The sequence below is a fragment of the Lagopus leucura genome, unplaced genomic scaffold, assembly GCF_019238085.1.
Source record: "Lagopus leucura isolate 7727_CA_CO unplaced genomic scaffold, USGS_WTPT01 Super-Scaffold_100002, whole genome shotgun sequence".
Taxonomy (NCBI): domain Eukaryota; kingdom Metazoa; phylum Chordata; class Aves; order Galliformes; family Phasianidae; genus Lagopus; species Lagopus leucura.
In genome coordinates, this window is record NW_024962263.1 from 4,689,810 (window position 1) to 4,714,506 (window position 24,697).

General features: G+C 44.5%; 1 protein-coding gene and 1 long non-coding RNA gene across 4 annotated transcripts; one reads left to right on the plus strand and one right to left on the minus strand.

The window, feature by feature from the left end:
- Nucleotides 1-3,730: 3,730 nt before the first annotated feature.
- ID4 (inhibitor of DNA binding 4, HLH protein) lies at nucleotides 3,731-5,401 on the minus strand. Of its 3 annotated transcripts, none has more exons than XM_042869570.1 (3): nucleotides 4,936-5,401; nucleotides 4,476-4,534; nucleotides 3,731-4,176 (listed from the first exon to the last, which is right to left on the minus strand). In XM_042869570.1, exons 1-2 carry the CDS (start codon nucleotides 5,314-5,316, stop codon nucleotides 4,490-4,492), a joined length of 426 nt encoding a protein of 141 aa, XP_042725504.1. In that variant the 5' UTR covers nucleotides 5,317-5,401; the 3' UTR covers nucleotides 3,731-4,176; nucleotides 4,476-4,489. The 3 variants fall into 3 exon arrangements, with proteins under 3 accessions (XP_042725504.1, XP_042725506.1, XP_042725505.1); XM_042869572.1 differs by having other exon boundaries at nucleotides 4,160-4,176; nucleotides 4,929-5,401; XM_042869571.1 differs by lacking the exon at nucleotides 3,731-4,176 and having other exon boundaries at nucleotides 4,463-4,534; nucleotides 4,929-5,401.
- Nucleotides 5,402-14,865: 9,464 nt separating this feature from the next.
- Nucleotides 14,866-24,495, plus strand: LOC122179144. The gene is made up of 4 exons (XR_006178550.1): nucleotides 14,866-15,254; nucleotides 15,715-16,077; nucleotides 21,064-21,102; nucleotides 24,305-24,495. It is a non-coding gene; the product is annotated as an uncharacterized LOC122179144 (long non-coding RNA).
- Nucleotides 24,496-24,697: the final 202 nt, after the last annotated feature.

Consider the following 24,697-nt stretch of genomic DNA (forward strand, 5'->3'; position numbering starts at 1 on the left):
AATGGTCGGAATATTTATTTACATGACACGGCTCGGGAGAAGCCATTAGGGTCCTTAAGTAAATTACACATGTTGTGAAAATTGTCAGAGTGCTTCTTTTACCAGAGACGAGCGTACCCTGCCACTTGATAAACACATTATCTTGGGGGAGGGGAAGCGAGCAGACCCAAGGCTAAAATAAGGTTAAAATGGGAAGAAATGAAAAATTAAAAAGAGAGGAGGGAAGAAAATAAACCCCAAGCCTCACATCATGCCAAAGCATGCTGCATGCCCACCAAAGGAAGAAAGCTGGGGCAGATCTGCCTTGCAGCCTGGCACCTTTCGGATGGAGAAGTGCATTTGCCAGGGTGACTTCTCTCCATCACAGGAGGTGAGTTTTCTAATGGAAGCAGTTGCACAGGGGGAATATATTTAGCCTGTGTTTGCAGATCGCATGTGCTCAGAGTAAAATGTTTTCCTTGCTGTTTTGGAAGCACACTATTTAGCACTGCAAGCCTCACTATTGGAGAAGCCTGTAAATTGTGTTGCATCTGAGACAATTACTCAAATTGCTTGTACTGTGGTTTCTTCTTCCTGACTGCAAAGGTTTTTAAAAAATCTGACTTCTACTGCTATAAAAGCATTGAAAACATGTAACAGCAGAGTGCTGCCCTGCTTTGGCATAAATCTGTTTATTCATTAACTGGGAACAACCTGCAGGGCAGCTATGGAATTCCTCAACACCACTTCGGTTGGGGCTGAAAACGCAACTGCTTAAAAGCAGTGCAGCGTGGTTTAGAAAGTGAAAATAAATACCAGCTCCATGCACAACAGTTGAGAAAACGTATCTCCCATGGTAAGGGCTAGAATTTGGCTTTCCCATGGAAGCAACGCCTCTGATGGCTTGGAAATGTCAGAGGAGTCCGAGCATCTGCATGGACTGGGACCGCAGCGCTGCAGCTGACAGAGGTGCAGTGCTCATCGCTGCGCTCTGCAGACAGCATAGCAGGCAAGCTGGGGATGGAATGACCTCGATCCCTCCTCTACTCCTTCCCGGTGCCACCTCCCCGCCCTTAACGCATGCAGCATCCCAACGAAGGGGTCCTCACAGCCTTCCCATCAAAAGGCTTCTTAAAAACCACTCTTCTTCCCACACTTCCCTTGTAAGGTAAAACTTCCCCAAAGATGAAGTAAAAACCATGACTGCGCTCCGCCTGTTCCATCTCCCTGCTCCTACGGGGCCAAGCACGCTCAGTCACCAGCACATGGCAAACGGGAAGCGGGACCTCAGTTTGACAGCTGGTGACTTGCTCAAGGTCACAATGGAGATACAGTAGCAGAGCTGGGAACAGAATTTGGTATCCTAATTCCTAATCTGGCAGCCTCACCACCGCCCTCATCATGCAATCAAATAGTTCCTTTTAAGGAATGCTTTTGTGACTAAGAAAATCCGAGGCATTAGAAGAAAGAGCCCTTTTAATTTGCCTTTGTTCAAACATTTATGTCCTTTGCTGTATGGAAAACATGATTTAGACAAGGTATGGGATTCAAATATTCTGAAGGACTCTACAACCTTTGAAAAACCAAAATAAACGTGGCTGTACTGACTCCAGCATCGAGAGAGGAACAAGATACTCCTTGCTTACAGCTTCAAGCGTAGCATGAGGAATTAATCAAGAGCAGCCTTGATGCAGTGATGGAGGATTTTCGGATGCTATACATCGGCTTTCCTATTTGTCAAGAATCTTGTAAAACGTGAACAAATTTCCCATTCCTTCAGTAAGAGCTCAGTTTTCTGAAGGCTGTAACTTGTTGCTCCACAACATTTTTAAAAACACAAAACCAAACTCAATTCAACGGGAAGCTGCCCCAATCTGAATCAATACGGGATCAGGACCTGCCTGTGATTTGTTGGCTCTCCTAGGGCACAACTCGGTGAGGGTGAGCTCCACAAGGCAGTTTCATGTCTTAAGACAGCATGTTTTGCTGCTTCCTCCTCTGTGTAACAGAATACTGTAATTTGGCAACAGGGGAGAGAAACAAACGAGGGTATTGAGAACAAATGTTACTGAAAATCCCGTATACAAAATAAGCCGAGCTGTGTAAGCTCAACTAAGCATTGGACTACAAATATTAATAGGTTAAACAAGGAAAATGAATGGAAATGTAAACCTTTCCTGTGGAAAACTGTTTTTAAAGGCATAGCGAAGAACTCCCAAACAGCTGCAAAATGGCCTTTTAATAGTATCCCTACTGTCATTGAATTAGTGGGAGACACGGGACAAGATGTTCAGGGCTTAATTCTACAAGAACACGTATTTTGCTCGTTAAACTATTACTGCAACATCTGAATAGGGGGAAAAATATAAAGCAGGACCTCATCCCTGTCCCTGGGCCCCGTGAGATGCCTCTGCCTTCAAAGCAGCATGGTGACAGGAGGCCTTGTGCCTGCTGACACGCGAGCTCGGCTTTGATTGGAGCTTGATGCAATTATTTTGATTAAGAAAATGTTAATCTTGTTGACATTATCACTGTAGTCAACAGCTAATGACCCCAGTAGTTCATTTCCTTATAAATATTTAACATAATAGCAGCAGTCCCTTGGGTTACGGTACTTTTGACACTTGTATAATCTGAAACAAATCCCCTTTTTTCAGTCAAACAGCCCATGTTACGCACACAGTTGGCTAACTATTTACAAAGCACCCAATTAAACCCTACTTAATTCTCCCCTTCTGCAAACCCCATCTCAGAAGCACACGGGCTGCTGAGCACACCAAGCAGGCATCTTCCACTCAGCCCAGGCACTACCTGGCACTCAGCAAACACAGGGGTACAAGGCTGCATTTGCCCATCCAACAGTACATACGAAGCAAAAAGCAAAGAGAACATGCAAACTCAGAGAATTGAAGAAATAAGCTGAAGAATCACAGGTAAAGACAGGTAAATCTAGTTTAATGTTCACATGTAGTAATTACACATCACAGAGATTAAACAGGATTTTAGCTGTAACATAGCTGCAGTGAAACGAAAGTTACTTGGTGCTAGAAAAATAATCTTGACACAGTTCTGATTTTTTTTGGTCTACTTAAGCTCATTGCAGATGAGTCCACACCGCTGATGGTAATGGTGTTGCCCATACGCCTTCCCACAGTCCCCCACTAATACTCTTTGGATGAAGAAAACAGTGACTGGTTTTGTTTGTGGGTTGCCCTTTGGTTGCAAGCAGGGAACTGTATTCGCTTTTCAAGCAGTTAGTAAGAGCATAGGAATGCAGGTTCCCAAAAAACCCTTTTGGTACTATAGTTCCAGAGCAAATTTATTGATCTGATGCAACAGCAGGTCTTTTAAAAAAGCCGATTAAAGAGCTAAAGCACTGCCCCATAATGCAAAAAGTAGATAGAATGTCCATTCGCAGTAAAAAAAACACTACATCCTACTCCTATGCGTATAGAACGCACCAAAACCCCCCTGTGCTAAGTGACACAAGCGGAGGCTCCATGTATAATACATTTACAAACATTTCAAGTCTAGGTCGAGGAAAACACTTCTGTATGAGTCGGAACAAGTTTATTTGCAATCAGACATGGCATGCAATCATGCAGGACCACCGCTACAGCCGAGGCTAAGGGACATGGGGACAAAGAAGCCCTACGCATACGGGATATTTCCATACCGGAGCTCCACACTGAGCCGCCGTCTTCTAAAGAGAGATTCCCACAGATTTAAAAAAAAACATACACACTTTTTATCATATTTACAAAAAAATATTTAATTAAAAATATTTTATAATTACAGTAGTCTATTAAAGCATATACTTTTCTCACACTTATAGAACATCTCTCTATGTACACAGTATGAAATGTCACTCGTTTCTCTGTACAGTATGCAACATTCCTGCAGGGAGAAGAAAAGTTCCCGGGCCCCATAAGCCATCTATTTTAAACAATAGACGAGGTCTATCTATACGCGCTCCGGAGGTCGGCAGCGCTGCGCGGTGGAGCCGTGCTCGTCCCTCCGTCGCACTCGGTCCCGGGGCAGAGCCGCCGCTCCTCCTGTTCGGTCCGACCCCACCGCCAACACCGCGGGGAGAGAAGAGCAGCGGGGCCGGGGAGTCGCGCACGGGGAGACGGGGGCCGGCCGGAGCCTGGGAGCGGCTCAGAACGGGCATCGCCCCGCCCGCCCCCCGCCGTGCACCTGTGGGAAGGAAGGAAGGCACACAAGGGGGTGAGCCGATCCGCTCCAGACGGGCTGGCGCCAGCGGCACTCCACGATGCCCCGGGTCACACATACACACACACGCACGCACTCACACGCACACACACAGCCGCGGCCCGCGGGCTGGGGCTGTGATAAAAGCTCAGCGTTAGAAGAATGAAAGCCCGCCCCGTAAATGGGAAACAAACCCCCCAGCCTGCCGCCGGGCTCCCGGCCGCGCTCAGCCCCTACCCAGCGCCGCGCTCCCCGGCCCCGCCGACCCCGACGCCCGCACTCACCTGGGCAGCGGCGCTCAGCGGCAGAGGATGCTGTCCCCCGGCTTGTTAACAGAGCCAGCCTGCGCAGCAACGAGACGGCGCGTCACGGCGGCATCGACGGACCTCGCGTTCTCTCCCCCTCTCCCCCCCCCTCGCCCCCTCCCTCAAAGCATGGCGCTGCCGGAGGTGCGCACCGAGGGGGAAGCCGGTCCCACGAAGCCGGGCTGCTCCCCACGCCGCCCGCCGCAAACGCTCAGTGCTCGGGGAGCGCAGGGGCCGCGCGGCGTTCCCGTACGTGCGAACACGCGGATAGCGGCCGCTCCCCCGAGGGGCTACAGTTACAACGCAGGGATGGATGCGGGGCTCCGCCGGAAGACAGCGCGCCCGCCCCGGTCCCTCCGGGCTGCGCTACCCCCTGGGCCCTGCAGCGATGCCTCCCCGCTCCCTTCTCGCGCCCCCGTGACGGGCACGCACCTCTTACCGGGTCGGTGTTGAGGGCCGTCAGCGGGGTGCGCGGGGTGCCCGCGGGACAACCGCCCGGGTGCAGGGCGGGCGGCGGCTGCCGGAGCAGCGCCGGGTGCGTCTCCAGAGCCAGCTGCAGGTCGAGGATGTAGTCGATGACGTGCTGCAGGATCTCCACTTTGCTGACCCGCTTGTTGGGCGGGATGGTGGGCACCAGCCTCCTCAGCCGGCTGTAACAGTCATTCATATCGCACTGCAGGCACAGGGCCGCCGGCTCCTCGCCCCCTTTGCAGCCGCTGTGCTCGGCCAAGCACCGCAGCGCCGGATGCCCGCCACCGCCGCCCGCCCCGGCGGGCTGCGCCTTGCGCCCGGGGTGCCGGACGGGGCTCACGGCTTTCATGGTGCCGCGGGCACGGAGAGAGACTGGGACCTCCCCCGCCACTTCCTCCCGCGACCTCGGGCACGCGCCGCCCGCCCGCCGCCACGCAACGCGAGCGGGGCACGGGCACGGCCGCGCGGCCTCTCGCTGCTCGCAGACGGGTCCTCCCCACCGGGATGCGGCGAAGACGGCGCTGCCGCAAAGCCCGTCCCGCCCGACCGCTCAGCCACCGCCGCGGCCGCTCTGCTGTCGCTGCCGCCCGCGCCGCCCGCTAAATAGAGGCGGACGCGGGCGGGGCGCGGCGCTGCGCGGGGGGGCGCCGCGGCACGGCGGCGCGGCCAATCGGGGCGCCCCGTTCCCCCCTCGGAGCGCGGCGCTGACCAATGGCGGCGGGGCGACGGCGCCGCTGGAGGGGGCGGGCGGCGCTCCCCCCGGGGCTGGAGGCGGAGGAGGAGGAGGAGGCGGCCCGGGAGGGAGGACTGCGGGAATGCGGGCGGGACCGGGCACCGGCGGCTCCCAGCGCAAACCCCCACGGCCCACCGCCGTGTGACCCGACGCCCGGGGAGGGAGAAGTACCTCCCGCCGCGGCGAAGCGCGGTTTTCCCCGATCCGCGTTACCCTCCGCGTGTATTGGAGGGGACTCGGGAAAATCCCGAGCGAAACTCGAGGAAGGGGAGGAGGGGTTGGGGGCTCGGGCGGAGCGGTGCCTGGGAACGTTAAATTAGAGCGCATAACGATTAAAAATGCATGGAGATGGGGTATTTAAAATTCCTCCATGACATATAATATTAATCCGTTTTATGTAAAATTCATACCTGTAACTTAATTTGGTCCATTAATGCACGCGATCACGTATTAGTGGATGTACCATGTTTTAAATATGATGCTGGAAATGTCCAGAGTTCTGTACTTTGAGACAGAGCATTAAAATTAACAGACGTATACTCCAGAGCCCCTCTCAAGTCGTCTGGTGGCAGCTTGCAACCTTTTAATTTAATAATGCTGTGCGCAAACTTTCTGTTAATACCTTCCTGGGATTAGCAGCGGTAGCCGGACCGTACTGCAAAGGGCACAGTGCCCAGCTCTGCAGCGGCTGTGCTGCTCCAGGACCTCAGCAGGCACAGCTCTGGGACCTTGGTGGGTGCAGGAAGGAGCAGAGGCTGCAGGATCTGCCCCACGCTCGCAGGTCAGACCCCACGGAAAGATAAATGCATAATGGTGATTAATGGTTGCACGTACCCTCTGTGCTTAGTCACAATGGGGAAGCTGTCAGACCCAGAAGGTGAATGAGCAGAGACCAGAGCATCTGAAGAGCACAACAAAGCACACATCCATTCTCTCACCCTTTAAGAATGTTTGAGTCTGTGCTTACAAATATTCACACAATTATCTGCTTATTCCATCCCACGTTACCAGTGCTTTTGATGGCCTCTAGGTACAAAAATGAGGTGTGTGGTGTGAATCTTTGGCTGACGCTTGGGTTGTGCTCTACGTTGTGACAATAAGATGAGAAGACATACGTCCATCCTAGCTACAGGCCGGGTGATCCTGGTTCTGCTGCAGTCACTCCTCTTATTCTGTGAAACTCCACTCTGCAGCCTCTGACTCTCAGAAGGTGGAAATATATACAGGCCCAATGCCATACGTTATGGTAATACTTTCTCTCCCTGAGTCTTTATGACACAGACAGCCAACGTGCTGTTTAAAAGACCTTCAGATTTTAAATTACAGTGAGCATGCAGACACAAATCTTGCTGATCCCATTTAATTAAAATCTATGTGTAAGTAGACACACTGTATATCAGGCTGTCTGTTTGCACAAAATGCCATCTAGGAAGTCCAGTGATCTCCCTGGAAATCTCTGGGAAGCCCTAGGATGTAACTGGTTCCCCTGGAGCTCTCACAAAGCCACCCTGGACAGGCAATGCATGCTGCAGTGTGGCTACAGAGAACCTACCGACTCCACGCCGGCTCTTGTGGATGAGTCAGTATTTCTTGTAAGGTGCAAAGGATCTCGGTGTGCCAGCGAGCTCTTCCCATCATCGTCCTTCCCTTCCCTCTGAAGGGAAATCTGAGGGTGGGCAGGCATTGCAGGAGTTGTGTTTGTTCACCTAGCATCTCAGCAGAGATATGTGGGAAAGGGAAAAGCAGCCCTCCCCTCTTGACTATCGCATAAATATTCAGGGGATTTCCTCTAGTAACTCCCTTTGATACTGGTGGAGTTGATACATGCTAGTCCGACATGCTCTGGTGAACAATAGGCACCAATTCCCTGTTAACAACCCGACTGCTTTTGCTCTCCTTGAAGTCAATGGGAGTTTTGTCATTGACTTAAGTGGCAGCAGGTTGGGTCGGCTGCTTTTTCAACATTTAGATTGGATGTGCACCAGATGCTAAGCAAATTGAGCTAAAAATGGATTGGAAACCCCAGTATGCTAGCAATGGGAACAGGTACGATGAAACTCTTCATCCCTGAAGACAAACACAAAAGAGAGGGGCAGTGGCTGCTGTTTGTGCTTTTGTCCTATTAACAGCAATATTTTTCATGACATGAATATATAGGGATTAACGCTCCTGGTTTTTTTCACCAGACTGAGTCTGGGTTTTCAAAATGAATTCTGTGCATCTTTAAGCATGTGGTTCCTTCCTGGCTGGCTGGAGGAGCTCATCTGTCTTGGCTGTGTTTTTCTTTGCTCTCTTCCCACATCCAGAGATGGAGATTCATTTCCATTGTAGCCAGCTCTTGCAATATTGTCACAAGATGCTTGATTGTGCTTGTGCAGACCAGTTTAGCCAAGGCTTGATGGGTCCCAATCACATCATAGAGGCTCTCGGGAGCTTAAGAAGGTTGTTTATCATACGAAACTAAAGTAAACCAAGCTAAAAATGAAAACATAATTACCAGCCTTATATTCCCTTCATCATGGGGATAATCCCACTTAACTTGATGAGAATCCTCTCTTGAGTAATGTAGGTTGAATTTGTCAGCACGGGTTTGAGTGTATGAATATGTGATTCACTCTAACTGCAAAAATAAACCTGAGCCATTGACACTGTCCCTGAATCACATTACTTTAGGACCCAAAAGTCAGGGAAGGGAGAGCAAGGTGGACAGTGCCTCTAGACCCACTAGTTTTTGTTCATGGTATGATGCCACCGAACCAACCAGAGGCACCACTTTAGGTAACACAGTCTTGGACAGTTGAAACTCCAAGGCAACACGTTTAGGGATGCAGAAGACATGGCTTCCTCTACAAGGTTACTTGCTATACCTACCTTAAGAGGGCATGAAATGCACACAAATGCACTATGTATTTCTAATCTTACACAAGCTATGAAACAATGGTTGAGTCAAGTGTTCCTGTTGTGGGCTTTGGGGCATGCTGTTTCAGAGCAGCGTGGTAAAATCCCATTCTTTCCTTTGCTGATAACTACAGCTGATAACTGGTGTGACACGTTTCATCCAGGTGGCACCAAAATACATGATGTTCAGACACCCCTGTCCCCATTGACTTCAGCAGGCAGCCAGAAGACTCAGAGGAGCTGCTCAACACCTAGAAGGGCTGATCATTAAAAAAGCATTATAAATCTCTGAATGGTTTATGGTTTATGAGGGAAGCAGCAATTGATTCCTCAGCGGTGCCATTACTCTCCACTATTGCTATCATTCAAATGGCAATAATGTTGGTTATTTACCTTCAATTAAAATATCTAGTTAGTTGTGATGTCATTTAAAATAGCACTATAATGTGTTTAGTGCTCCCTTACCAAACGCCATAGATAAACTCCTCTTGGCAACAGGGGGCAGTGATATGAAATGAAAAATTAGCTTGGGGGAGGGAAGGAGGGAGAGGAAAGAATACGTGAATCTTTTGCTGGGATGTTTTTTCTACGTGCCTGTATCCTCTTGAATGTGACCATGCTGGAAGTGAGACTGTGGACTTCTCTGCAGCCTCCTCAGAACGCATCAGGGATCCAGAGCATCAGGGGTGGAGGGAGCATGGAGAAGTCACTGCATCCTATAGTCTCCCAGCCAACCAGTCTTTTGCTACTGCTCCTTGCCAGGGATGATTCACTGTCAGAACTCTGTAAAACTCTTCTTAATGCAAACCTTTTTGTCCACATAACATGAGCCATCTTCAGTACTGGTCTCTCCGTTTTCTCCAATCCAAAATCTAAATACAACTCACGAACTGGTTGTGGCCATGGGAGACTTTTCTGTTTCATGAGAAAAACTAGGAGATTCTCAATAACCTTACCTCTGTTCTTTGCAGCTGCCTCCCAACTGCCCAATGTGCATGAAGTTTATTGTAAAATACAGGGGAAAATGTTTGCTGATAGCCCACGACAGCTCTTCACAGACAAAAGAGATGGTTTTTTTTCTTCTTCATGTCCGCTGTCCAGTTTAGAGCATTCTTCTCATGACAGAAGCATACTTCTACCTAACCCTTTGTGCTTTCATTCAGAGTCACTACAAAAAGCTACACTTAAAATTAAAAAAAAGAAAAAGCAAACAAACAACAACAGATGTGGCAAAAATTTCAGAGAGATCGAAGAACAGATTAACAAATAAACAAAAAAAAAAAAAGAAAATAACAAAAAAAAACCCACAACCTTATGCTTATATAAGCTCTTTTTTAAAGCAAATGTAGAAATCGATGCTTAAAGAAATTAATAGAAAACTGAAAAAGACTGTAAAGAGGGTTAGCTTGAAAAGAGCTCTTCTTGCTGTGCAGCCTCCAGCACGGCTACGCTGCAGAAATCAGTGCAAAGCCATCTCCTGCCTTGAAGAGGCTTCGGGAGCAGACAGCCCCAGCGTGTCACTGACAGAAGCCCTGGCATTTTGCTGGTGGTCGTATGGCAGCTGAAGGGTAATGTCATTTAGGAAGGTTGCTTTGTTCGGGTGACCAAAAGCACTGGGTTTGTTGGGTAATGTCAGGTCTCTGTGCTGACCGAAGCAGGCTCATGGCAAGAAAGATAACTCGTGTTGACAGCTTTCTGTAGCGTGGGCCAAATATAAGCAATCAAGATGCTTATTCTGGGGAAGGGGAAAATAATTTAGGAGTGTTTGGAGCAGCTTCCTGAAGAACACTACATTAAACTGAGTTACATAGTAACAGATTGAATTTGGAGTCTTAACTTTAATTTTATTTAGTGTAGATTTAGATCGGATTTATGCGCAGTGCCATGCCCTTTGTTTATAGACAGAAATCCTCAGCTAACCTGCCTGAAAACTGATGGTATGATGTGGCCTCATATTATTCTTGTTTGTTATGAGTTTGCATTATTAAGGGCCCTATAATCACACAAATAATACAGCCTACAGGGGCAATGAGCAGATCGACCTAAATGAAATAAGTATCTGGATATGTACATGCTCATCTGCATATGTTATCATTACACCAATGATACCAGTATTTATTTGCAGGAGACCTGAACAGCTTCATCAGCAAAAGCAGTCCAAGTTCAAGCTGCAAAAAAAGCCAGCAGAAACAATAGCGGTCGTCTACCCCAATGCAACATTTTACATTTTGATAGCTATTAGTGACACTTTTGTTACTTGATCTCTGCCAGTGTTCCAAGGGATTCTTCAAAATCTTCAGGGCTCATTTTTGGTTTGGTTCTGTTGTGGAATTAAGGCAAAATATTTTCTCTTTCCCTAACTGTGAAGACAGCCTTTCCCACAGCAGAGGGACATCCAAGGCAGGTGGAAGCGCCTCTGCCTTCTCTGCTGTGATGTAAATGCCCTGATGTTTCTCAGGAGTGGTTGTTTGGTTGTCAGAGTACTTCTGTGGGTCAGCGTCACTTTCAGACATCACCTGCTTGCCAAATATTAATTTACAATTCTGCACGTCGCTGTTGTGACAGCCTGACCAATATTTAAAGCTCTATAGAACGTGCTGCTTGCCAACCAGGTTCAAGTCACACCAGCGTCATCATTGAGGAGGCAGAAAGAACCAGAAATGCAGGTCTGGTGCTGGTGGGGGAAGGCTCTTCAAGGTGCCTTCAAACCCCCATACTTCAGTTGTTGATGGGCCACCTCGTGCCCTTCCAAGATGAGCAGAACGCTGTGTAACCTTATTATCTATTCATTTACCTGCTGTGGAGTTCCTGTTGCCATATCACATGAGGATCAACCGAGCACTTAGTAACAGAAATAAAAAGCTCTTCCTCGTTCTTCTCTTCCATCCAACAGAAGAAATAGTAGGAGATTATTTCTAAGGTCGCCAGTCTCGCTTTGCGTATGCATTTGTGTGTGTTTGAAAAAGCACTGTGCCAAAAGGAAAAAAAAAAGTTTATATTAATTCCTGGTAGAATGTTTTTTTTTGTTTTTTTTTTTTTGTGATCATTCTTTATAGCCTACATTGCTTGTGAGAAAGTTACTTAAGGAAACAAAAGCCCTCACCTTTTGTTGGCAGAATACAGCTCCGGTGGGATGCCACGTTTAGAGAGCAATAAAAGAAGTGAGAGGGGCATTGTCTCCTTCAGGTAGTCAGGGTCACACTCCTGGGTTTTAATTCCAGCAGTGTTTCATACTAAAATGACTTCATGTATTACCTAGGACAACGAGACTGTGTAATGAAAACCACTGCACAGCACAGTGAATTAAAATCAAGATACACATTACAGAGTGCAAATGGCTGGAGATGCAGATAAAAAGAAAGATGGATGTAAGGAGTGTATCGGACAATGATCCATGAACTGCAATTCTTCACCGGTAAGTATATTCTGTGACTTACTAATTTTCCCTTATAAGAAATGGGAATTAATGTTATTTTCCATCCTAGAGTAATCGTATAGCAATTCTTCATGTTCTTTTTTTTTTTCCTTCTTGTGCAGGGGGTGAACTACGTGGAAGTCAAGACACGTTCAAAATTGCTGTTAAAAATGTTTCAACATGCAAATTTTTTACAGTTTGGACTTTGTTTTCTTTGAGTTAAATGACATGCATACATGAGAATATATTCAGTAATCACACAGCTTATGCTAAGTAACTATTTCAAGTTGTCTTCAATACCAGCATGTTTCCACATACTTACCTTGAAGTGTTAATGACATTTATTTTGGTAATTTTTACTCTACTAACATGCTCTTTCAACACTTTAATGCACTGATGTATGTTTTTCAAGCAAATCTCTTAATTTAACTCAATGAGGAAATTGACTTGAAAAGCAGCACAAATCCTTGCTTATATAGGAAGTGTGTCTTGAAGTAAATGAGCTTATTTGCCTAAGGATGCCGGTATGGGGACTGCTCCAGCGAGTAGAAGTTTCACAACTGGATGCAAAGTCATTTACTTATTGTAGACCAACCTCTTGAAATAGTGACTCTTCTTCCAGCTCTGGAAAAGCAATTTTTCCAAACATCATTTTTGAAGATGTGAAAATGCAAATATGAGAGAATGCAAATATATTTTTTTAAATATAGAACTTTAATTAAACATCAGTGCGTTTTAGGGTGATGGTAACTGAAAGCAAGATCTGCTAACAAGCAGGTAAATCTAAGTGTTTGTTCCCCACTGGACCGCATCCAGTGTCCATTGCAGTCTTTCTGTGGGGAGTAAGACTCCAGGTAGACGGAAAGATCTTTCTTTTGCCTCCAGGATGTTCTTACCACACACAGTGCATCAATCCTCCTTGCAGTACGATGCAGATTATTATTAGAAATACGTTAATAGGATATTATGCATTTGCAATCTTAACACGGGGTATAATTTATTTACAACCTTGCCTCTCAGCTTCTCCTTTTTCCTCTCCCTGCCTCCGTATCTTCTTTCTTCTGAGCAGTCTTACACTGCAGCACCAGGATTGTCCGTAGTGGTTAATGTTTTAGTGAGGTGTGCGGTCTCTCCTTTCACTCCCCAGGGTCCTGTTTCATCCTGGTGTGCTGAGAGATGCACGCTTTTACTTCTGTGTCTGACAAAAAGTACTCATGAGGTGTGTGAGCAGCCTCATGGGAATGCGTGCATCTCCTCCTTCCTCTGCTACTGGAAAACCTGGCTGCTTCAGACAGGGACTGCAGTCATTACAACTACGCCACGAGAAACTTAAACTGGCTTTGTATAAACAGGGCACACAGTGGGCATGCACTGGACACAACATTTATTTTCAGTTGTTATTGATGACCTTTCATAAGTTGCTCATGGCTCTACTTTGGCCTGTCACTTGTGAGCTAAAGGGTCATCAATAACTTATGGAAATAACTGCCTTATTGATAGTCTGGCTACTGCATATCCAGCATTTTATCTCTTTATATAGACACACAGACATTCAAAATACAAATCACAGAGAAAACACTTTGATGGCAGCCAGTGCCCTTTTATCTTTTTTTTTTTTAAAAAAGTGGTTTTCTAGATTTTTCTTCCTTTCTTTCTTCCTCCCTTTCTTGTTTTCTTTCCTTCTCCCTTTCTTGCTTTCTTTCTCTCTGTCTTAGGTATTTCATAAAGATATGCCCCTAATTTATTTATAAGTGTAAGTCTTCAGAGCAAGGTAGTATTACCGAGCTGGCTTACCAGTTCCTCTATACACATGGGTACATTCATAATTGATGAAATGGTCTATAGTATTGTGGGTAGAATAAACTTAAGGTCAAAACTCTGGGAGAGCAAATCTTGCCATTATTCCTGATGAGAAATAAATACGTGCAGGAACTAAAAAGTGCGGAGCTGAAAGGGAATAAAACTGAGTGTATAAGGGCACTTTCAACAATTCATTCCAAAGCGAAAGTGCTTTTTCTGGTGGTGTTTTGTTGGCTTTTTTTTTCCTTCATTGCCTTGATCTTCCTAAAACTGTTGTTGGGGCAGGTTAATGACTGACCTTTGAGGGAACCGCATACCAGCCTTTGTTCCCTAGCAGTCAGGATCTCGCAGAGGCTTGAAACCTTTGAGAGAATAGGATTAAGCTGCAGTGTGAAGTCCGGCGCAGGTGATGATCGATGGGAGCGGAGGAGCGGGTTTCTCAGGAAGGAATTCGTTTCGCCGCTGCCGAATTACCTGATGGAGGCGGCCGGCGTCAGGGGCCGCTTCCAGATCCGTTCACTTTCAGCCGTGCTAAAATCCATCTGCGATCTGAACGGCTGCGGGTGAGCACCATCAGATGGATGTTTGCAGGGCGAGCCCTCGGCGTGCCGCTCGGCTCTCACCTGCCTTAAGCTCCAACCCGCTGCCACACACCAGCTCATGCAAGCTGGCTGTGAGCGCCTCCAGAGCTGGGGCAACACTGAGGTGAACCTATAGGCATCGGGGCTCTTTGGGGCTCTTATGACGGGTCCCGGTGCCCCGCTCCTGGAGGCTCCCACCTCACCACCACCACCACCACACCCCGCTTATCCCGGGCTCCCCCGGCCGGCGGCTCGGCCCCTCAGCCCAGACCGGCCGGCGCCGGCCGTGTGACATCACCCATTCACGCCGCGGCCCAGCTGGCGCCGCCGGGGCGGTCGCCGTGGCAACGCGGACGCCGAGCCGCGGGCAATGACTTCCAGCTGCACGCCGACCGACCGCCGCAGCGCGCATGCGCGCCCCGGCTTTCTCGCGGTCCCCCTCCGCCCCCCCTTGCGTTATGTGGCACAGCGGTCAGCGGGGCGCTGTGTGTGGGCGCCTCGCGTCGCTCGCGTTTGGAGCCGGTGGCAGCCGATGTGGGGTTTTCTGAGCTAAATTCATGTGAATGTCTTTGATGGCCACAGCTGGCACATCCTAATTCTTAGGTTGTGAGAGAGTGAATGACTTTTGTGTTCGCTTTTGGGATGCTACCGTGGTTTTGCCGCCTTCTCCTTCGCTGCCCCTTTTTCTGTGCTGGAGGAAATATATCTGAGCTGATACAGGATGCTGTCAGCACTTGGTGCTTCTGCACAAGGCCACTAAGGCCATACAGATCAGCCGCCAACCGTTCCCACTAAGCCATAACAGTGCTGAGCTGTGGCCTCGTGGTTTGGTAGCTTGCAGCCTGTGTGTGAAACTCGCTGTAAGTATTAGCCTAAATATAACTTGTAGTGATGTTAAAAAGATGAGAATCCTACTTAAGGAAAAAAAAAAAAAAAAAATCAATTACTTTTCATGTGGTTCCAAAAGCTTAATGTGTTCTGCAGGAACAACATGCTTCTGACTCAATTTGTCTGTAAGAATGAAGACATAGTGAAACATTAATTTTCCAAAATTATCGAGTGTTTTAGTGCGATTGTAATGGCCCCTTTGTGCTTTTAATTGATTAACATTGTTATAACACAAATTGTAGCTCACTGTAACCAAGTGCTTTAGATGGGAAAGAACCTGGCTGGCATCTTGAGTTTAAAGGTGCTGTCTGTATTATGCACTCGCATAGGAACCGCTCTGATTTACTTGCAATAAGCTATGCTAATACTGATGTTCCTTGGTATTGTTATGCTTCTGTGCCTTTTACATGTTCCTATGCTGTGTTTCCTTAGGGAGTTGCACGTGGACTTGGGATGGCCAGGAGATCTGGGTGCTGCACGAAGCAGGAGCGGCGAATGACGCTGGGGAGGGGAGCCCTCTGGAAACTGTGACGGCTTGTGTGTGTTGCAACTACATCTGATTAGTTCATCAGGAGCCGGTGTCAGCCTGGTACATCTAAGCGCTGAGTGAGCCTGGATGCAGTCCAGCTGCTGCCTTGCCCTATAGGGCTGAAGTGCTCAGCCTTGCTGAACCAGACGTGTGCCTGGGTGTGCCTGATCTGTGTGGCTCTTATCAGGAGAGCTAAGCAGCCCAGCACAGCGGGTGTCCTCGCAAAAGTGCAACCCTGATTCTGCGTGGCTGATGCTCAGCTGGAGGTATGGGTTTAGCCTGGATTCTGCGGCATCGTTTGTGCCTCTGTGCTCTGCTCTACCGGGAGATAAGCTCAGGTGGTCCTGGGTCCAGGCTGGGTTTGTGCTGTGCCCAACCAGGGTCTCAGACTGAGTTCAGCCTGGGGTTAGTAACATCAGTATGACTTCAGAGCCACTCAGATGAATCCAAACTTTGCTGATTAGCACAGCATAGGGATAACTGGGCAAGCTTTGCAAGACGCATTCGTATTCCATACCGTGTGAAAGTACTTGTACGGATGTCAATCTGCAGGGCCCTGCGATGCAGCCTGAGCTGATGAACTCAATCAGACCCAAATTGGCTCTGCATGGAACTTGCCTGGTGCCTCTGGCCCTTCAACATTCTTGATTTGCTGCTCATCAGCTGTGATATAGCTGAATGTTGACTTTATCTACTGCTGTACTTGGATGCATAATCTAAAATGTGTTGATTGGGCAAAAAATCACTAGGAGAGAAGTTTATAGAGAGATTGGTAGCACGGGGAATGGTGTTTAAGACCAGACCCACGCCTCGACACTGCCATTTATCTTTCTTTCGGATAAGGGAGCAGATTCACAGGAATGTGGAATTTAGTATTGTTGAAAAATGGGTACAATATTAAACTTTAACTGGGCTTGTGCGTTTTCCAGTATTTGTAACAGTCAGATATTTGTGTTCCTTCATTGTATGTTACAATTCTGATCTAGCAAAGCACTTAAATTATGTTCTGTAGAGCTTTGTTGGATCAGGGCCACTGTCAGTACTTCCAAAAAGTAAAGCCTAAAGCAGTCTCTGAAATATTTGGCTAGAGATGGTCTAGCATTATTCCTCACCCATAAGGATCTTATCTGGACCCTCCCGTAGGAACTGAAATAGCAAATGTCATGTATGCAGCCTTGGCAGTCAGTTTTGAACTTGGAGGGCTTCTTATGGTGAAGTAGTGTGGGCCAACATGCCTATTAGACATGTTCAGAGCTTTATATGCTTTTCTTATCCGTTTGAAACACAAACAATTCCTGCTTTCCAAATCAGGCCTTGCCATGTATTATGATGGCAGCGGCAACTTGATAAAAATAATATGGAAATCATAGTCTTTAGTTGCCTACAGAGTGTGCTTTGTCCAAGAAGGAAAAAAATCTGCTATTCTAAAATTAACTAAATAGTTGTTTTAAAAGCATTAAAATGTTGTAAGCGACTGTTTACAGTTTTTGATAAGCTTTATTGGTCAGCAGTGCAAAATACATACCTGGATCCATCAGTAACATCTGTCTAAGTTAGAGATTTCTTTTCATCTTCAAAATTTGCTTATATTACTGGGCCTTTGTGGCTCATGCTTCTGATAAATGGAATAACTTCAAACACGCTGCCTTATTCTGAACTACTTTGTCTTCTTTTTTACTGAGATGGTAAGGAATTTTCACACGGGGTGGTGATGCACTGGAACAGGTTGCCCAAGGAGGTTGTGGATGCCCCATCCCTGGAGGCATTCAAGGCCAGGCTGCATGTGGCTTTGAGCAGCCTGGTCTGCTGGTTGGCGATCCTGGCAACATAGCAGGGGGAGATGATCACTGTGGTCCTTTTCAACCCAGGCCATCCTATGGTTCTATGAATGCTGGGTGACAATAAGTCAAAAGTTGTTATCCTTTTGTGTGAGATAGGATGTAACTTTCAGGTAGCCTATGCTACAGTGTGGGGGGGGAAAGTTCCCATGAAGTATTCACAGTGAAAATGTAATTCTGTAGAGTGTGTTTGTTATGGATTTGGCCATATTTCCAAGTGGCAGTTTTGCCGACAGACCAAGTAGACTTTATTAGTCCCTTCCAAGTGTATACTGGGAGTTTTTTCAGTCTCATCCTGAAAGCCATGCCACATGTAGGATAGTACAGGATCTACCTTTCGCATGGGAAGCACAACAGTGCCACTTTAGATTATCTTACCATGGTTTACTCAAAATACATTTGCTTCAGAATTTTCAGGATGCAAAAGAAATTTGCTTGTATGATACACAGTTACTACATTGGTCACTCTGAAAGTAATGCCTTGTATTTATTTACTTGGAAACTAAGATAGATACAAAGAGCACGATAACATGATTTGATAGAGCAAATTCTCAGCTACAAAATGCTGTTTTTCAATAAAGTTGCCACCATCACTATGCATTTTTGCTAGTAATGAACAAGACTGCGTGCCATGCTCATAAAAAAATCTTTACAAATGGAGGTGACCTGCTGTTAACTCCACTGAAACACACTGCAAGAATAGATGAATGTCAGTGGTTGAAATGTTTTCTGCATGGAGGAGTTCAATGGCACACCTTTACTTCATCTACTCTTTTGGGTCAAATGTCGTTTTGTCAGAATGGCTCTCTGCTGCCAACTGTTGCATGGCAACAAAATATAATGGAATATTGGTGGAAGAGATTGACTTCTGCTGCCATACCACCAGCATCTGCCTCTGATATAATAGGCCAACATAATAAAATAGGAGGCATTACTTCTGGAGCAGCCCTGCTAATTTGGATCTTTTACATGTAGTGCAATGAGCCAAATATAAGAGTTCTGTGCTCTGCAGAGTCAACCAGCAAATGCTGTTTTGCAAAGTGATCTTAGAGACGGAGAGAAAAAATTGCTGGGATCTGGGATCTGAGATCCCAGAAACATCTGGGAAATAGGAAGAATTTAAGATATCTCACTACTGTTGATTGGATGTAAGGAGATCAAAGAAGGCTCAGGACTGAGTATTATTTCCTGGGCCCTATTTTGAGATATGAAGCTGCAAATAGCACGTTTTCATTATGTCGTTGTGTTCTCAGAGCTGCCCAATAGACAGCTTTGGTCATGAAAGGGTTCATACCAACTTCATGAACTGTGATAATTGTATGAAATTTCTTTGTGGTGTATGCACGTATCCACATATATATATATATGTAAAATGTAAAAAATGGTTTCTAAGTATGTAGTTATAACAAACTGATTTATGGAGAAATCCCATTATTTAATAATGTACTTCTTGTTGGAGTTAGCAGCAAAAAAGCTTGAAACTCTGTCTACCATAGCAGTGTTAATAGTAGGTAGATGGCAAGTGTTTTATTTATCTAAAGCTATTTCCATGTGAATTAAAAAAAAAAAAAAAAATTTTTTTCAATGATTTAAGGCAAGAGAAGAAGAAAGTGGCTGGCCAAATTTGTCCTGACAGTAGCCCTTTATATTTTCATAATTAATAAAGCAAAAAAAAAAAAAAAAAAAAAAAAAAAGGCATTTGCATTGATTGTAACATGTTTTCTTAATTACTGCTATTTGTCTTGTTCATATTGTCAAATGGGAGGTTCATGTTTTCGATCGTTCAGGCTCTTAGCTGTGGTAAATATACTTCTGGCTGCCTCATGGCATCTGCTGTGTGCTTGTGCTGGAAGGTTTGTTTGCTTATGCTGCCAGGGCTCTGTGTTTTTCTTGTAGAAGAGCAAGGGTGGCTTTTATACCCTGGTTAAAGAAGCTCTTTGTCCTGCAATGAGGTTTTTTTTTTTTTTTGTCTTTGAGTTAAATTCATCAATTTGCAGTGTTTCAGTGTTCAGTAATGAAGTCTGATATGCTAGACAGTTGGCATCTGCAGAGGTTACATCTAGAATTATGTGGCTTTGAATCCTGGAGGATCTGCAGGGCATGAGGTAAGAGTGTGTCTTAACTCTCCGGTGTAATTTAGGTTTGTTATTCCCACCAGGATTTACTTATAACAAGGATCGCCATAATGTGCAGGAGACTTACTGCTCTACACCGTATTTCTTAGGTGCCTTATGGCTTTTCTTTGTGAAAGGAATCACCTGAGGTGTGATTCTACCAGAAATTCTGAAATGTTATTTTAAACCTGATCAGATTTAAATCAGATACAGTGCTTCCGAAGCCTAAGTGGACGTGGAGATCAAAGGGCAGAAGTTGTTGAAGGAGGACTGTGGTGCATCTACTTTTGTCGTAGTTGCAGTGTATGGATTTACAGGGGGGAGCTCCTGCCTGAACCATCAGGAGCTGTATGTTTCCCTGCATCTTTGTCCTCTGTGGGAAGGTGGGAGGTGTATTTGTTCCAGGTACTGGGTCAAGAACTCACCGATAATCCTGCTCAGAGAACAATGATATGTCATCTTGTTTGTATCTCTTTGCACTGGCATAAATTGTGTTTTGTCAAAGAAGTTCTAGAAGATTTTAATTGCCCATAGAAAATGGACAGCATGAACAGCGACGTGATTAGTTTTCCCGTACCAGAGCACTCATTTTGAACACAGAATGAAAGGAGCATATTCAGCCCTTACAATGCTGAGACCATTAACAGCACTGCTGTTTGAGGGAAAGAAGAAAGTAGGTAAATTTTTCAGAATAGAGCTATCACACTGTATTTTACTCTGTAGAGGTTTATTTGTTTTCATGAAAACTTTTGTTCTCCCTTTAGAGGAGAAAAGACATACAATTTTCTTTAATTCCTGAGAGATCTGGTAGCGCATATTCAGAATTTTCTTGTAGTTAAATTAAGCTGTGTTGCACTGTAAATCATCGTTTCCAGTCCAGAATTAAAACAGTGAAGTGAAAACTATGAGTTAGGTATCTTAACCTATGATAAATACTGTGCTGGAGCTTGTCTTTTCTAAGTCCACTTTGCTGCTCAGCTTTTTCTCCTGTCCTGTGGGGAGCATGTTCATAAAGGAGGTTAGGGCAGATGGTTTGAGATTAATAACCATTGAGAAAGTAGGTCTACCCATAGTGCTTGATTTTAAATTGATTTATCCTTAAACATGACCTTGGATACAAGTCAACTTATAGGACTGAAGCTCACATGCTCTTGATCTGCAGAAAATTTCTAACAGTCTGAATTTAAGCTGATTTTATTTTTTCATCTACTTGGCTAAAAACTATAACATTTAAAAGTAGTTTGTTTTGTTCACAGTTTCTGTAGAAAATCATCAGTGCTGTCTTTCTCTGTCTTTTCAGATACGGCAGTTGTGATTGATTTCAGAGCCTGATACACAGGTAAGTCTGGACAACACAGAGGGTATTTGGTCAGAGCCATAAAATACTGGAAAAAGATAAGACTGCAGCTAAGCATGGTGTGCTTTAGGAGGCATCTCAACATACTCTGGCTTTCATGAAGGCTCTGGCTTTCATGAAGACTTCTCCAAGCTTGTTGGTTCTCAAGGCTAGAGTAAATGCAGAAGATTCTTCTCCTTCCTAGAATCTGTAATTAAGCATGGCCTATTAAACACTTTCCATCTGGCTAGACTGCCCTCTTCAAATGCTTGTTTGGTAAAGGAGAGGTGGTTCTTTGCTGCTATGACTTTGTATCTCCTAGGAACCTGTCAATGTTCTTCCTTCAGTTGATGGTAAAATTCTGTTAAGGTCATTTGAGTAGGTCAAACCTAGAGCTATGCTCCTGTTTGTAAACTCTATTATTGCTCAGCCTTCTTAGTAACAAATAAACTGCAGTCTGAAACTGCAAAGGAAATAGAATTAGCATGTGTCTACACAAGCATAGATGTCCTTCTGAAAGATACCAGTTCATACTCCTTCTCACTAATTTCCTCCCCCCCAAAAAACTTTTCACCTGTTTGGTTACACATACTCTCTGTTCCAAAGAGCACATCTTACAGTGTTTGCTTATGCATGATCAGCTGTCCTTTTCTTATAATTGTGACTGGTTTGAATGGCAGTTCTCATTCTGTGCAAGTATAATTTATTAGATTTAATCTATATTGTAAATTTGTGATATTTAATAACTTATTTTCTTTTAAAGCTTTTGGGGACATAACTTCACTTAAGTACTTGGAGAAAGTAATTCAGAAGTTAGATTTACTCATTTGATGATATTTACAGATTAATTGGCTGTGAGTTCTTGGTGCAAGTTCACCAAGGATCTAGAAGCTGGGTTTCCTGGGAGTTGTTTGAAAAATGGATTGTGCAGTTATTATGGTCTGTGGTCACTGATCAGTGTAGTGCTATCAAATCTGTCCTAATAACTGTACATCCACTGTCTTAATTGGAAGAAGGTATCAGAAATAAAGCCTGCATTAGACTTTACTTGTGTTCTTTTAGTCTTCAGAATTTAAACATAGTGTATTTATATGAGTTAGACATGTGTACTTAAACTGTACATGTGTGCACATAGTAAATTCTTAAATAACATTTAGAATTTGGATTTCTGAAAAGCAAAAAATGAATGCCTTTAATTTTTTAAAAAAAATCTTATGCAAGTGTCTGCCAGAAGCTTCTCCAGTGTCCTCAAGCAACACAGCTATTTACTGGAGTGACCATTCATAAATATTCATTTGAATATCACAAAGGAAAACATTCCCCCTCTCCCACTTCCAGATTTAACATATCTACGTCATATTTTTCTACTTCTTCCTCTTTGCTCTCTTCCTTTCCCACAACTTCTGTTTGTACAAATTTGATTTGTAAGTGACCCTGGCCTAAGCTTTGTGATGAGCAGCCTGACAATTTGCAGTATTAACGATCTTTATTTTGACCTCTAAGGAGACAGAAGAAGGACTGAGAAATGTTATAAATACTGGAAGAGAATATTATAAATCAGCTCTAATCCAGTTGCTGAACTGAAAGCAACACTAACAGTAAACATGAAATGTGTGACTTCATTGCATGAGATATGCTACTTAACGTCAGGATTTGTCGAGCGTGCGTTGAGTCGCGTTTCATTTACTCTGAGGACTAAAACTTTTAGCTGGTGGTAACCGCACCATCTAGCTTCACAAGTGGTGAGATATGAGAAGCACTCCTAATCCAAATCTGAAAAGCTCTCGGAGTTTGAGCTGTTTTGCCTCTATAATGTTTATAGTACAGAAGCAGTACCTGATGACATGGTGTTTGCACAGAACAGACTGAATGGCTTCTTCATGTGTACTTTCTTCTTTGAATAAAATACCTATTCTGAACTTGCTAATAGCTTTCCCCAGACATTCCAGACCACAGTATTATAAACTGAGATACATACATAGACGCCTACAAATATGTTTACCTGTATTTGGACAGACGTGGTCACATGTGAAAAATAGAAGATTATTAATCAAGAATATTGGTGTCATGTACCATTATGTATGAATGGGTTAACTCTAAGGACTGTACTGATGATTTTTAAACAAAATAAAAGGAGAATTTGTTATGGTTAGCAACAAGGATTTTGGGGAAAACAACAAAAACACAGTGTTGTTGTTTAAGTTATTAACTCGTTGAGAGGTTTGTCTGTGAGCGTAAACCAAAAAAAAAGCCCTCATCATCTAGAATACCAGTAAATGTCAGTGACTGTACATCCTTAGAACAAGCTCAAGAAGATATATCCCCAATTTTTATGATTCCCTTGCAAACCTCTTTATTCTGTTCCGTGTGGATAAAGGTTTTTTCTTTAAATCCTTGCTTGTAAGACTGCGAATTCGGAAGAAGGATTTGTACACTAAATACGAGATCTAAGTACTTAAAACTGTATGTAATACTTCAGTAATGCATGAATTAAGCTTCTGACAGGCTGCAGAACTCTTGCTTGCTCTACCTGGTGCATATCTTAATTGTCTCAGGGCATTCATCAATAACAGTGATATGGAAGATACCTAATAGCCTGAATTCGGCAATGATTTTTCATTGGGAGAATTATCTCGGCATGTTGTAGTAGTTATAAATTGATTGTGTGTGTGTGAGTGGTGTGGTGCTATAGCTTCTGGTTTTTATACAGATGTTTTACAGATTTTAGTCTCTGGATTGTGTTTGCATCTCTCCTGTTTTGGAATTGTTGCTTATAAAAATGCACATGGTAAAGGGAAGTAGTCCTAGGTGCTCAGCAGTTATGAAGATAGACTAAAAAATGAGTCAGCCTGGAGTTTGACTATTTCTCATATCAACTTGTCAAAACATTGGATTGTAATACAAAGCTTGCAAGAATATTTTCTACACGTGTAGAATGTGCTTTGTCTTTTGTTAATTTTCAAAGAAGTGGAAAAAAAAAGATGGACACAATCATCTTAATTTTTTCTTTAGATCAGAAACTGTTTTTTTTGTTGTTGTTGTTTAAGCATTTTAATAGAACAATTATTCTTTTATTTTTAAATATAATTTTCAAGCACTAACTGCTTGTGACAAGTGCTGTTTTGACAGTCATGGAGAAATAAGTCCTCTTCTACCCAATGATGCAAAATTATCAGCCAAATATTTCTTTATCTGTTGCCCTTAGACGTTCCAGCTACTTCATTTTGGAGTGACCATTACTAAAAGCAAAAAGACAGCAGTGACTCCAGACCACTTTTTTTGCTGAGATCAACTGCTTGCTATGATGATGGATGTTTCTTTACTTTGGACTAAGCTGAAATTCCCGGCTCATTTCTTGTCTCCAAAGAGCACGAAGGTAAGAAGTTCTGATCTGTATGTGATCTTGAAGCGGAGGACTGATATTAGGATGCCATTTTCCTATTCTGATATTGCAACTGGAACCTAAAATATTAAATGAAGAGTATTTTCCAGTTCTCCTCCTCCTGTGTCTGTCATTACTGTGTACAACAGTTCAGTGCAATCTTGTTTAATAACAGGAGTAAAAAAAGGAAGAAATAGCTACACGCTCATTAGAAAC